At 37.0% G+C, this 14,732-nt stretch overlaps 1 protein-coding gene across 3 annotated transcripts in view; it reads left to right on the top strand.

The window, feature by feature from the left end:
• Positions 1 to 6,227, top strand: part of pitpnm3 (PITPNM family member 3) — a 60,803-nt gene extending 54,576 nt beyond the window's left edge. Inside the window, exons 14-20 of one of the 3 annotated variants that reach the window (XR_008388323.1) lie at positions 613 to 729; positions 843 to 991; positions 1,301 to 1,450; positions 3,009 to 3,192; positions 3,299 to 3,427; positions 3,566 to 3,947; positions 5,682 to 6,227. Coding sequence is in view for 1 of the 3 variants with exons in the window: in XM_053647837.1 (XP_053503812.1) it covers positions 613 to 729; positions 843 to 991; positions 1,301 to 1,450; positions 3,009 to 3,192; positions 3,299 to 3,427; positions 3,566 to 3,886 (1,050 nt within the window). In the remaining 2 variants the exon portion in view is untranslated. The other 2 variants (XR_008388322.1, XM_053647837.1) reach the window with 2 other exon arrangements.
• Positions 6,228 to 14,732: the final 8,505 nt, after the last annotated feature.

Raw genomic sequence — 14,732 nt, 5'->3', positions numbered from 1 at the left:
ATTTCAGTCAAATTCAAGTTAGTTTAAGTCAGGCAGGCCTTGTTTGTGATCGGTTCTCTCCTGCGCCTCAGACTCGCTCGTCTCCTCTGTTCCAGGCAAACCCGTAAGCATATCTCAGACCTTTGTAAAACAAATTTTATTGGAGTAGATCGGCATCTCTCCATAGACTTGCACTGGCTTCTGAGTGATGCACTAATGTGTTGGGTTGTTGATGTATGAAAGTTGTTAGTAACAGCGGCATTTAGATTTCCTATATTTATGGCAGTTGAACTCAGAGGAAAGCAACAGTTTTTATATCCAGTTTTATGCCTCACTAGTTGCTACTGTGAGGTAATAGATCTAGTTAACTGTAAGCAGTAGGTCTGAGAATTTAAATGTTAGTATTCTGGTTGGTTTATGCTTGCAGTCTGGCTGCCTCAGTTGTTCAGTTTCACTAAAAATGAGATTTATTGTTGGAGAGTGGCATTAATGCAAAAGACTATGTGGACAGATGACACTCTCTTATGGAAGAACCCTGCACTGCATGAAAATGCCTTTTTGCGACATCATAATATATTCCACTGAATAAATGAAGAAAAGATGAAATGTGTATGCTCTGTTTCTCCTTTACAGAATGTCACTGCCAACCACAGAGTGAATGATGTCATTGCGACTGAGGAAGGGCCTCAGACTCTGGTTGGTCGCTTTATGTACGGCCCTCTGGACATGGTTACTCTGACAGGAGAGAAGGTATGAAAGCAACGTTCATTAGCCTCATCAGTCAGAAACACTTGTGAGGTCTGTGTATAGTTATACATAGTCTAATATTTCTGTCTCTTTTTTTCTACCTCTTATCTCTGTAGGTGGACATATATTTAATGACACAGCCTCAATCAGGGCGCTGGGTGCACTTTGACACTGAGGTCACCAATAGCAATGGCAGAGTATCCTACACTATCCCTGACAGCAAAAAGCTGCCTGTGGGAGTTTATCCTATTAAAATGATTGTCAAGTAAGTTTATGTAATGTGCCTATTTTCTGAAGTACCCTAAAGATTATTTTTGTTTCTATGTTTAATAGTTGATGGCTGTTTTATTCACATAATTGGCATAATTTGCCAAATTGAGACTGTCTGTGTAGGCTTTGCTTTGAATGAGCAAATTTATAAAATATTTGGTTAAAGGTGGATGCAGAGCAACTCTTCAGTAGGTGGTACACTTGTTTTCATGGCCATTTATCCTATTCACCCTCTTTCCTTTTTTCTGTTTCTGTTTCTTCCTCTCTTATTTCTCTTGACTTATTTCTCTGCTTTGACCTTCAGGGGAGACCAGACGAATGCAGAAGCTTTCCTGACTGTGCTGCCACGGGGAATGGAGTGTGTGGTGTTTAGCATTGATGGATCCTTTGCTGCTAGCGTCTCCATTATGGGCAGTGACCCTAAAGTACGGGCTGGTGCTGTGGATGTGGTCAGGTGAGTACTAATTAAAGAGAGAAATATAAACAGTTACAGAAAACTAAGATACAGCACAGGTAAAAGAGAAAGTAGATTGATGGAATGGATTACATAAAAATAAGATACTTGAATATTTACCTTATTAAACATCAGCTAGCATGTCACTGTTTGCAACTGACAGTTTCATGGAGATCTTCTAGAAACATAAAATGAATTAAAATTCATAGCATTTTTAAAAGTCTATGATCTACAACTAGAAAGACATATTTTGCACAATGGGCTGTACTCAGGGTTGGCAACTTAAGTCAGCCACTAAAGTTCTAGGATAGTCTAAAACAGTGTTGGTGGCATACCACTCAGAGAACACCAACACCAAACACCATTCAGTGAATTATTCGCACGGTCTGTTTTGCCTGGAAAATATAAAAAACAAAGCTCCATTAAAAATGGTGTCATATAAGAAAAAATGCTACTTTGCATAGTATTTTTACAGAATGTGTCATTTGAGTGCCATCTACTGTGCAGTTTAAATGCTTCTATAAGCACCGTCTCCTTAGCCAACCAAATATTATTTTTATTTTGGACTGCTCCAGTTACTTTAGTTATCTGCTCCAACAGTTCAATTATCTGTACAGTTCGTCAGTTCAGTGTGTTTACTTTTATATATGTTTTATGACAAGTCAGTTAAACTGAGTTCTTTGTATTAGACTTTGAAGCATTCTTTTCAAATGTATCTCAATCATAATTGAACTGTATTTTTTACACAGGTCAGGGACATGCAGAGAAACACCTGTAATTATTGCAGTAATATTAGATAGAAGAATATATAACCAGGGGGAATTTAAGATTTAGATAAGTAGATGTAGTAGAGAAATGAATGCTGACATCTATATAAATAATTGTTATTTTTCAGGATATAAAAATTTGATATTTTTCAGGATATTTTCAAGATATTTTACTGACTTTAAGTATGAAATGAACCCATGATATTGGCCTTCTGTTAGCAAGAATGAATAATATATTTATCCATATTTATAATGAGATTAATCATGATAGAAACATAAGAGTGTTTGAACTGTAGGCTCTTAGTGTGCAGCACCCTGTCATAATGATAAATGTCACATTTCAGTTGAATCCATCAAGGGAGGATTACTAAAATAGTGAAATCATTGTTTAAAAAAGAGATGTATAATCAATCTAGGCTGTATAAGCTGGGGAACAGTTCTGTGACTACATGAACATAATGATTACATGAACAAGTAGGATCACTTTACTATCCAGGGAAACTCCAGTAACCAAATCCATCTCTGGTAAAAACTTAGTAAAACAATAGACGGATTTGTTATTGTTGTAACAAGTATGTTAATTAAATTAATTTATTTACATATTGCAGAACCTAGTAATGAAGAAGAAGTAGATTTCTAGCAGGTAGTACTAGTAGGTTCTACTAGCACCAGAAATATTAGAGGTTCTGTATTAACTCCTTACACATGCCTAATTCATCTCTGAATATGACTCTATTTCTGTAATCAGTTCAGTGTGATTGTGAGGAATGGATGTTGTGTTTTGTGTTAAGACACTGGCAGGACTTGGGTTATCTAATTATCTACATCACTGGGCGTCCAGACATGCAGAAACAGAGAGTGGTGTCATGGCTTTCCCAGCACAACTTCCCCCAGGGCATGATCTTTTTCTCCGAGGGGTTGGTGCATGACCCACTGCGCCAGAAAACCATCTTCCTTAGAAACTTGATTCAGGAGGTAAGATTCTCTTTGTCTGGTTTCTGATCTAGCCTCGCTATCAAATTGTGCACACACATCCTTTTGCAGCAAAAGAACGTAAAAGCCACTTTTTCCATGTTGTTAGTGTCACATTAAGATCAACTCGGCGTATGGCTCCATGAAGGACATCTCTGTCTATGGCATGCTGGGTCTCAGCCCTAACCAGATATATATAGTGGGCAGACCATCCAAGAAATACCAAAACCAATGCCAGGTGATCCATCTTTTCAGTCATCCTTATGTATAACAGGAATCTTTTATTACTGGTGTGTCTTGTTGGTGCTCTGTTTTGCTTCCCTTTCTACTGTTTCTCTGCATCCTGACCTGACCCTGGTTTTACTATACTGTGCAGTTCCTCAGCGAGGGCTATGCTGTGCACCTTTCTTCACTGCAGTTTGGCCACCGGGCTCGGGCCAAGAAGACCTCATCAATGCGCATGGTGCTGCGTAAGAGCTCTTTTGGCCTGACGTCAAAACCAGACTTCCTCTCCAAGCGCACACACCTGCGACGTACCATGTCTGTGCAGCAGGCTGAACCTCCCATGACCTTGAATCCCAAACCGGAGCGTGCCCAGAGCCAGCCTGAGTCCAATAAAGAGACTGGGGGTAGTGAAGGAGGTGGCCATGTGATATGGGTGCGGGCAGGCATGCACCGGGGTAACACCACTCCCTGATCACACAGAAAGCAAGAAGGATGAGGAAAGAGAAGACATGGTTTCTCAGTACAGTATTTTGGTAAGTCTCTTCTCTGTTGACAGTTATGTGTACTGAAAATAATGGAGAAATTAGTATTGAGTGTTGATTATGATTTGTCTCCACTTTTGTCAAGATGAGACAGAATTTTATTAGTGTGGACCATAAGGAGTGGAATGCCCTTTGCCATAGATACTGTCCCTCTTGGGTACTAGGTCTTCCCTATAAACAGTGATTCTTGTTCACGTTTCCGATGTGTGAATCTTGTGTCCTACTGCACTTTGCAGTGTGTTTTCCATGGCTTTCCCCCAAGAGGATGCATTATAATTCTTTAACTGTCAAATAAATTACACAGTACAGATTTATCTATACTCTCCAACTAATCCAACTATTCAAGTACTACACTCTTTATGTAAATGTGTTCAATAATATTCTGGCTATATATTGAACAGCTTTTTAATCCTGTGGTTCAATTTAATTAGGTCCAAATTGACATTATTTATAGGGCTACATGTTTTTGAGTTAGTCATGTTTAGTTTAAACCCATTCAAATCAAGTGACCAGACAAATGGGCTAATAACACTTAGAAGTCAATCATAAATGTAGTATGTTTGATAATGTTGGGTTGTGATTTCCATCAATGTAATAAAAAAAAAAAAGATGGACCCCTGAGTATACTTCATGGACTTCACTTTGAGAACCACTATGACATACTTGTTTTTAACCTGGAAAGCATGAAAGTCATTGATCTCTTGATCATTATGAACAACAGCTCATTATGAACAACAGCATTCATGAACGCACTGCATTTCCCTTCTAGACTATTCCAAACTTAATATAGAGGGAAATCTTCTTTTGATTTAATCTATTAAGAAAGTTTTCCTTTTTTTCACGAGAGCCTTATTGATATTCATAGCCAAACCCTAGGTAGAGCTATTATTAGGAGCAGCTCTCTGCATCTCCTACTCTGTCATTGCTCTTAACACTGCTGAAATCTGAATGCATATGTCCATTTCAGCTGCCTGTGGTCTCTTATCTAAAGATAGATTGCTCAGACTTTCTCCAATTCAGTTTTTACTTAGTGCAAAATTATGTTTGCTTCATGAGATGTGTGGGTTGACTGATTATGTTCTGGTTAAATAGCAGTTCTGTTTATCTTTTGAATGAATCTAGGTATTCAGATGGGCTTTCGTTTGAGGATTTGCACTCTTTGTCCATCCTTCAGTGCTCTGTTTCTCTTCTGCATTATCTTCACATCTAAACCTTTGATTGAGGCACTACAAATCACATCTCTGCTTCGAATATCACTATGTACAGTTTGCTTCATCTCCCTGTGGATTTGACACATCATATGTAATGCAACTACTGCCTATTTCTCAACTCTCCTGTTTGAGTTAAGGCAATAACAGAGCTTCAACAGAGTTGAAATCATCAGTAAGTAGTAATTAATCAGTAATTAAGTATCAGAATCCGAGTACAAAGCTATTTTTGAGTTTCAGTTTTTAAGGAGCCAACAACACAGAGGTATTTTTTCTGCTTGGTCTTGTGAGAATTTGACTTGCTCTTTTCTTGAGCTTGGCCTCCAGGCATCCTATTTCAAGGTATTCTGTCAGTCCGGTGCCAGGCAAAAGGAAATTTATAAGATTCCATACCGAAACGTCAGGATGTCTAATGCCCAAGGAAATATGCAGGGTTGAAAAGGCAAGTTCATAACATGCTTCTTGGACGGGTCTTGATGCTGGCTCCCGCAATAATCTTTTTGTGTAAATATTGCAGACTCAACACTGCTCTCTTGGCAGCTGTCCGTGAGCTGGCTGTAGAAATGGGGCTAGGCTGCCGTACGCTAACACCATGCCAAAGTGCCAATTTGACCCAAACCCGCTGTTTCATGGTTCAGCTGCACAGCCAGAACAGTGCATATGACAGCATGGAACCTTTGCTAGGAGAAATGCTGAACTTCCCCCTACCTCTGTGCGAGGTCACGCCTCATGTCCCATCTCTCATGCCTGTTATATCAGTAGCTGTGGACTGACTACCAGACGAGAGGATTATCAAACATCAGTGGTTTCTGTTATGGCCAATATTCTCCTTGACTTAAGAATATGTAATGCTCATATGTGCTTTTTTTAAACTGTACGTGACATATGTCCAGAAATTTCAACTTTCAGAGATTTAAAATGGAGGCCAGCTTAAGTGTATTACATGTATTCTGTACATTGTGATGTCCCTCAAGTTCTCACTTAGGTGACTATTGTAACTTGCACTAAATCAAATTGATTATGGTATTATAGGTGTAATTGTTTAAGGCTGAATACAGCAATGTTTACCATTCCAATAATGGTTTTGTATTTGTATTGTAATAGTGGTTGTTGTTGTTCACAAGGTTGTGACTCTTCTGCCCTAATATTACACAGTAATAAGTTAATTGTTTAATCTGATATTGATATTGTTTACATATAAATGACTCATGCATAGACGGCACACTACAAGCCAATGGTTTGAATGTAACATTACTTTGAAAAAACAAAAAAAGAAAGAAATCGTTACATAACATGATGGTCAGTGTGAAAATAAAAGCCCCCCCCCCCCCCAAAAAAATGGTTCTTTAGACATATGCCACAGCAGAACCAGCTATCTATATTTTTACCTCTTTAGAAACTGAATAATCACAAGAAAGATTGGGGGTATTGTTTTTAGCTTGTTTTAGTTTGGCAAGATTCATCAATGAAAAGGTCTTTAGGAAACCATAAAATTGTTTTTCTATTTCACTCTGAAGAACCATTTCAGCCACCTTTATTTTTAAGTGTGTAACGGACTGTAGTCAACAAAGACCCTGAGGGCTTTTTGTCTGTAATACATCAGAATAAGAGTATCACTCTTAGGTTAAACTAGATGTCAATAAATGTGTTGGTTGTTAGTGGAATGACTAAATTGTACAATATTTTTGAAACTCGAAACATTCATTGCTTGCTTTCATACTGTTGGTCAACATAATCTATATAAATTGAGATCAATATGACATATGAGATGTTAATTGTCTCTTGTGTTGTATTTGTTGCTTTTATATTAATGAAAAGTGTTTCTTCACTGAAGGAACTGAAAACTGCAAAGTTTCTTAATTTGCTTAACCAAAGTAAGTGACACTTGTATAATATCCTAATGTCAGTGTCCTGTACATAGACCAGTTAGTGTGTGTATGTATGTGTGTGTGTGTGTGTATGTGTGTGTGTGTGTGTGTGTGCGTGCGGGCGTGCGTGTGTGTGTGTGTGTGTGTACTACTATACATACATGCAAATCTCACGTCTGTGTTGATTTGAACTTTTTGTATTTATTGTAAATGTTTGAAAACATTGTGTAGCAGTCATTGTGTATTTCCTTTTCCTTTCTGTCCTTACCCAGAGGTCATGTGATTGATAAATCCAATCTTAAACTGAGCCTGCAGCTTGAGCCTATGTGACAAAGAAATTTTAAGACAGCTTTTGTGAAGTGCGAACATTTTAGTGTCACTTTCTGAATTAGTATACTCAGTATATGAATGTATTTTCAGCCTTATAGACATGTGTATAACCTTTCAAAGACATAGACTTATCTGTATATTCAGAGAATATATTTGTAATTTATTCAAGTTATTTATTTTAAGATACAGCTATATTGTTTATGACAGGACTAAGGTGGTATAACTCACGATTGTGGTAGTTGCAGCCAATAAAATTGCTTTTGGCTCAGTGTGTGACAAAAGCCTGCACCTTTCCTCTGTGTTATACCATCAGGTAATCTGCAGTGAAACCGTCACTGCATCTTTACAATTCACAAGCAGTTAACATTTTGGTAACCAGTGGTGAATCTAATGTACATACACTGAAAATAAATGATGTGTTGGATTTACGTACAATATATATGCACCATTTTTTGATTCACACTTTTTAATAAATTCTTAATGAGTAAATTCTAAGTAAAATTTTAAGTAAAATCAACCAGAAAATTTTTACGTGTAAATAAATATATAAGTTTACTCAACATTCTTTACTTGGTATATGGTAACACCAATAGACTCTACCAAGTATTTGGAAGTTGATTCAAAGGTACATTTAAGCTTTTTATGTAGCTCATTTACATAAACAGAAGGTAATTAATTGAGTTGAAGTATTGAATAAAACTGCTCTGCTTTCTGCACTGCTCTCGAACATTCAATATCTTAAAATAAACAACACAGACAATTAGCACAAAATAAAGCATTTTTAACTTTATTTTTGGACAGAGGTTGCAATAACATGGTAAAAAATAAAAACATAATGAATTGAGTTTTCAGACAATTAGTACAAAAATTAAGACTTTTGTTTTGACAGAGATTGCAATACTACTCTGAAAAAAAAACCCTGTTACTCAGTGCATGTACATATACTTAGGAAACACTCACGCAAACTCAATGCATACTTGCAAACTTTTCTTTATGAAGTATTTAACAAGTTTCTAATGGTTGGAAGTACTAACATTCATAGCAATTCAAAAATTAATTGTTAATTGATGCTAAAAACTAAAACTCTAATATTTTACTTTGTTTATTTAAAGACAACTTACATGAAAATGTTTTACCGTCGTCACCACATTGCAGGTAACAAGACTCACATTCAGCTCACCTTGTAATTGATATTTTTGTGTTGCACGCACTAATGTATGTTAAGTAAAGCTAAACATTTTTTAAAATGTAAATTTTTGTGTTTAATCTATTTATATTTATACATAATGATTATTTTTTTCAGTGTAGGAATCTGCATGCTAAACATGTTTCCCCATAAGAGTTTGTACCATTTAAAACATTTACAACTAGCAAAAGATTCCTGATTTTATAACTAAAATATAACTGACAAAGTCTGAGATGCTCAGAAAACATACCAAGGAGCAACACATTTTTACTTCCTAAGGAGTGGCTGGGGTGGCCATTTTCACCCTGGCATGAAGCACTGACATCCCCTGGACACCCTGCTAAGAAATTATTATTTAGCTAGCAAACACAGAAGCGAATTATTCCCTGGCCCCACTGACATAACAAATAAACAGGTAAGCAAACACTGGTCAACTTTTTTATGTTAACAATCTTCATTATTTGGAGGAATTGAATATCTTTGAATTGGTAACACTAGTGTACTTCATGAAATGTAGCCTAATATTATTAGCTATGAATGTTTTGTAGCTTGCTGGCTGACTAGCAAATGTTACTTAATTATGTGCCTTTCATGTCCAGTGGGGATCCTACTCAGGCCATACACAAGTAACCACATTATTACTTTCTATGGATAAGGATTAGTATTTTTTCTCCACCCTAGTTTATCACCCACGATAAAGTCTTACCTTTGTCTAAACCCAGCCACCCCACCTTTTGGTCAGTTTTAGGACAGTGTAGTCAGCCACAATCTGATCAATTGGGCTAATGCTCAGCCATGTAATTAGAACCATTTTTAGAACCTAAATATATCTGCATAAATAAATATGGTTCTAACTGTACTGTGTATTCTTGTACAAAGACATCTGCTCTCAGTTGCTCCATCACATTAGTGGAATTAGATGAAAGATAAGTAATGATCAGAATACTCCCTCTGTCTCTGCCACCAAAACACAGCCTTTTACATAAGCATGTTACATAAGCACTGTTCTGAACCGCAGGTTTGACCCAGCAGGCTCATGGGGATTAGTTTCCCACTGACTGCTCATACTGGGAAAGTCTTGCTCGGCCCTGAATACTGCACGATCGATTAGTTATCAAAATAAAGAAATGTTTCCTTCCCCTGACTACCTCTACAGTTAAATAGAGATCATGTAATGGGTTACTCACATATATTAACTATTTTTATGAATAAGAACTAAAAGAGTTACTCATGCAGATAGTTTATGAACTTCCTTAAAAGCTGTCAACACTCTACCTCAGTAGGTTCAGATTATGTTTGTGACTTTCGTTCAGAGGCTTTTCTCTTTTGTAATCCATGTCATTAGGAGAGTTATCAGCCTTTGAAATCAATATCAATATCAATATTTAAATTAGTATAATGGTTTTATGGTCTTGGCAAAGTCATAGACTTATTATAACTGTAGTTATAATAAGTTTATATATATATATATATATATATATATATATATATATATATGTGTGTGTGTGTGTGTGTGTGTGTGTGTGTGTGAATGTGTGTGTGTGTGTGTATGGATATATACACACGGTATCTCACATAAGTGAGTACACCCCTAACATTTTTGTAAATATTTGATTATATCTTTTAATGTGACGGCGTGTGTGGTGGCGTGTGTGGTGGCAACCAGGTGAGGAGTACAAAGACAAGTGTGTCTTGCCTACAGTCAAGCATGGTGGTGGGAGTGTCATGGTATGGGGCTGCATGAGTGCTGCCGGCACTGGGGAGCTACAGTTCATTGAGGGAACCATGAATGCCAACATTTACTGTGACATACTGAAGCAGAGCATGATCCTCTCCCTTCGGAGACTGGGCCGCAGGGCAGTATTCCAGCATGATAACGACCCCAAACACACCTCCAAGACGACCACTGCCTTGCTAAAGAAGCTGAGAGTGAAGGTGATGGACTGGCCAAGCATGTCTCCTGACCTAAACCCTATTGAGCATCTGTGGGGCATCCTCAGACAGACGGTGGAGGAGCACAAGGTCTCTAACATCCACCAGCTCCTTGATGTCATCATGGAGGAGTGGAAGAGGACTCCAGTGGCAACCTGTGAAGCTCTGGTGAACTCCATGCCCAAGAGGGTTAAGGCAGTGTTTGAAAATAATGGTGACCACACAAAATATTGACACTTTGGACCCAATTTGAACATTTTCATTTAGCGGTGTACTCACTTTTGTTGCCAGTGGTTTAGACATTAATGGCTGTGTGTTGAGTTATTTTGAGGGGACAGCAAATTTTCACTGTTACACAAGCTGTACACTCACTACTTTACATTGTAGCAAAGTGTCATTTCTTCAGTGTTGTCACATGAAAAGATATAATCAAATATTTACAAAAATGTGAGGGGTGTACTCACTTTTGTGAGATACTATATATATATATATATATAGAGAGAGAGAGAGAGAGAGAGAGAGAGAGAGTGGAGCTTACTATAATAGTAGGGGGGAGGTCAGGTGTCCACATACTTTTGGGCATATAGTGTACGTCACGTATACATTTTTGTGAGAACAGAAGATGAATCATTTAAAATCTTCTATTAGGAACTGGATCACTTGAGTTTTTGCACTTTTTCTAATGATATATTAATATCACTTAACCTATGGGGTATTTTGGACCAATATATTAGACAGTGTTCTATACCATTCACATCAAAAAACCAACTGAAATAATTTTGGGGGGAAATGGTGTTTTAACTCTCCAGGAACAGTTCCAGAAACCTGTAGAATATATGTCAAGGCATATTGAAGTTGTACTGGCAGCTCATGCTGTTCTGACATTACTAACATACTTTTTGTTGGTTTTTCCTTTAATTTGCCACTCTACAGCCTACGTGTTCTAAGGGGGGGGGGGGGTGAAACTTTTCTATCCAGATGCGCATGCTCTCTGCCAGGATGACAGCATCTCCATCCACAGGGTACAAGGGCTTACTAAATGATTAGATGAGTATGAAAATTATTTAATTCATTGATATGCTGTGGCCGTCACCTTCACCAGATTTCAATCCAACTGAACATGTATTGGAGATGTTGGAGCAACTTTTTAGACAGCACTCTCCATCACTATAAACAATAATAGACAAAGTACCTTTTAAATGAATGGTGTTCATCCCTCCATACAGTTCCAGAGCCAGTAGGATCTACAGTATGCCAAGGTGCATTAAGGTTGTTCCTTTCATTTACCACCTAAGTTTATATGACACAAACCAGTGAAATATATCCATATATTTCCAATGAGAAACAGTTCAGTGCAGTAGGAATTCAGACACAATGAAAAATAGTATCCTTGGTTATTTATTGACATATTACCACATTTTGGCAGTATATTGAACTTGGTTTGGAAAATTCAGTTTCATTAAATCACCATTATCTAAATGTTTCATTATTTAGGGAACCTTCATAACAAAAAGAAACATCTATACATCTTACCTTGTTAACAGCTAAGAGTGGAAACGTTTGTTCTTGTTTTCTTTCATATACTGTTATGTATTTCTCTGGTGGCATCTACTAAAGTTCATGGTAGTGTAAACCATTGTGCATTGTTTATAGGCATACAGTTTTCATTCAGAAGAAAATGTACATTCTGTCTATTCTAATGAGCTCAAAATGAGTTTTCCTTTCAAATCCTCAGTAGAGGTTACATGGATCTAATTAGTAAAACCTTTAGGAATGTTCAAATAATACTTTGGCATCGTGACCTGTGACTGCACAGCTGTGTCAGAAAGACTGTCTCCTGCAGTGATTGTGGTTTTAGTGAAAAACACAACTGTTTTTTTTTTTATTTTAAGTTGAGTCCAGTTCAAAGATGTTGTTTAGATACCTCTATCAGGTCAACTGAAAGACTACTCTGCAGTCTGTACTTTATACTCTGCAGTACCGCTGGTACAACATCAACCTAGCATGATTATCATTCTGTCTGTCTACTCTCATGTACAATGCATAGAGAAAGATCTTTTAAATCTCCTGATGTGACTGTTTATTCACTATTGCTTTAGATGTATTTATCTCACAAGATAATATTAGACATAATTACAATTAGTGCTATTGTTACACAAATAAATTATTACCTAATGGTTTCACAACCTCATGCTCAATGCATCCAGTTTTATTTTTCCGGTTTGTTATTCTATATTGTGTCTCACATCTGAAATATTTGCTTATATTTGTCATAACAGGGTTAAATATTATAATCTCAAAAAAAATTTTACCACTACTAAGTGGAATGTTACTGACTGTACAGTCTAGTGTACAGTCTAGTCTATCTACATGGATAATAGGCACAGAGAGCCTGTTGCTAACATTAACAGACCGAATTATGATCAGTGCCCAAACATAACACAAATAAACTTAAATAAACCTAATCAATTTAAAATTGTTTCTTTCTTATACTTGGGTTGCAACTGATGGCACAAAAGGTATCAGTAGTGGTTTCTAATTGGGTAGGCTCATCTGCCCCTAAACCAGAGGTTACAGTTCCTGAAAATCCTGATGTGCAACATCCTCCAGCTGCATACAATGCATTCCACATTCCATGCCCCGACTGCACATTTCACACCAGTATGCAGGGCATGGAGCATTCAGTTCTATGCTTTCTTGCACTGATTTATTAAATATAACATACACACATCTGCACTGATGGCTAGATTCTTACAAAAATGCATTTTATACAATCATATAAATAAAGGCTGGTATGATGATAGACATAGTTTTATGGCCATTTTATATATTGGTGGTAACCGGAATTTAACATGCTATAACTTTGAGATACAGTTACAGTTACATTTATATAGCGTTTTTCTAGACACTCAAAGCGCTTTACAATGTATGGGGGAAATCTCCTCAACTACCAAAAGTGTGTAGCATCCACCTGGATGATAGACGGCAGAAAAGTGCACCAGAACACCCAGCACACACCAGCTATTAATGGAGAGGAGCGTGATGTAGCCAATTCAGGGATGGAGATTATTAGGAGGCCATGATAGATAAGGGCCAATGGGGGAATTTCGCCAAGACACTGGGGTTATACCCCTATTCTTTACGAGAAGTGTCCTGGGATTTTTAATGACCACAGAGAGTCAGGACCTCGGTTTAACGTCTCATCCGAAAGACAGTGCTGTTTTTACAGTATAGTGTCCCCGTCACTATACTGGAACAATAGGCCCCACACAGACCACATCATGAGCACCTCCTGCTGGCCTCACTAATACCTACATGCTAAAGAAAAACATATTTCAGTTATGGAACTATAGATATTGTTGAAAGTTTTACCATGTGAAGGGCATTTATAATGTAAAAACTGTAGTGATATATTGTTTTGATAAGATGAATTGAAGACCATGTTTAAACTAAATTTGATGCCAAATTATAAATAATAATACACTGAACATTGCAGTGGTTTTAAGCTGCTTTACTTAGTTGACTTGTTCTGAATAGTTCTAAATTTGTTGGTGTTTAATCATTCATACAGCCATTTGTATAACACAATAATATGTGTCACATCAGTTAAAGAAAATCAAAATTCATAGATATGGTTTTTATTTTATTTGAGAAATCTCTCTGTACGTTCACATCACTTGTTTGTTTCACCAACATGACAGTATGAAGCCTTTTATCTCTGCTCTCTTTGTTTCCCAAGCTCATGCATCAGTTCCTGAGTTTCCTCCTTTTCTTTGAGGTTCACTGTTTGTAACCCAGTTCACTCATTTTCGACATGAAAAGTCAACATGGAATGTTTGTCTTAGTAATACTGCACATTGCATTATGGTAGTGCTTTCTTCCTAAAAAGCCGCCTGATTTTTGGGTGATACACATGCTGCAGGGAAAAGTGTTCAAGCTGTGGGTACACTCCTAAAACATTCCATAAGGTAAATACTGAAACATGTTTTGTATTTTTTGCATTTATAATGTGAATATTTAACAAATTGTCTGGAAGGTGTGATGGGAACTGTAGCAGTTGTAAAATGGCAAAATTAGATCCTTCACTAGTAAAAGCAGAAAGTGTGCAGCTTAAGTGTGAAAGACTGGATGTTGAATAATGCAGCTATCTATTTGAGATTTCTAATGTACAGTAAAGATGTATGTTACTTATATGTTATGTTAATAGACATATTGGAAATTACTGAATATTATATAAGTCAAAAAAGATATA

This window comes from Ictalurus furcatus, chromosome 17 (assembly GCF_023375685.1).
Source record: "Ictalurus furcatus strain D&B chromosome 17, Billie_1.0, whole genome shotgun sequence".
NCBI lineage: Eukaryota > Metazoa > Chordata > Actinopteri > Siluriformes > Ictaluridae > Ictalurus > Ictalurus furcatus.
The sequence above is the reverse complement of the archived record's forward strand: the minus strand, read 5'-3'. Positions and strand labels throughout refer to the sequence as shown.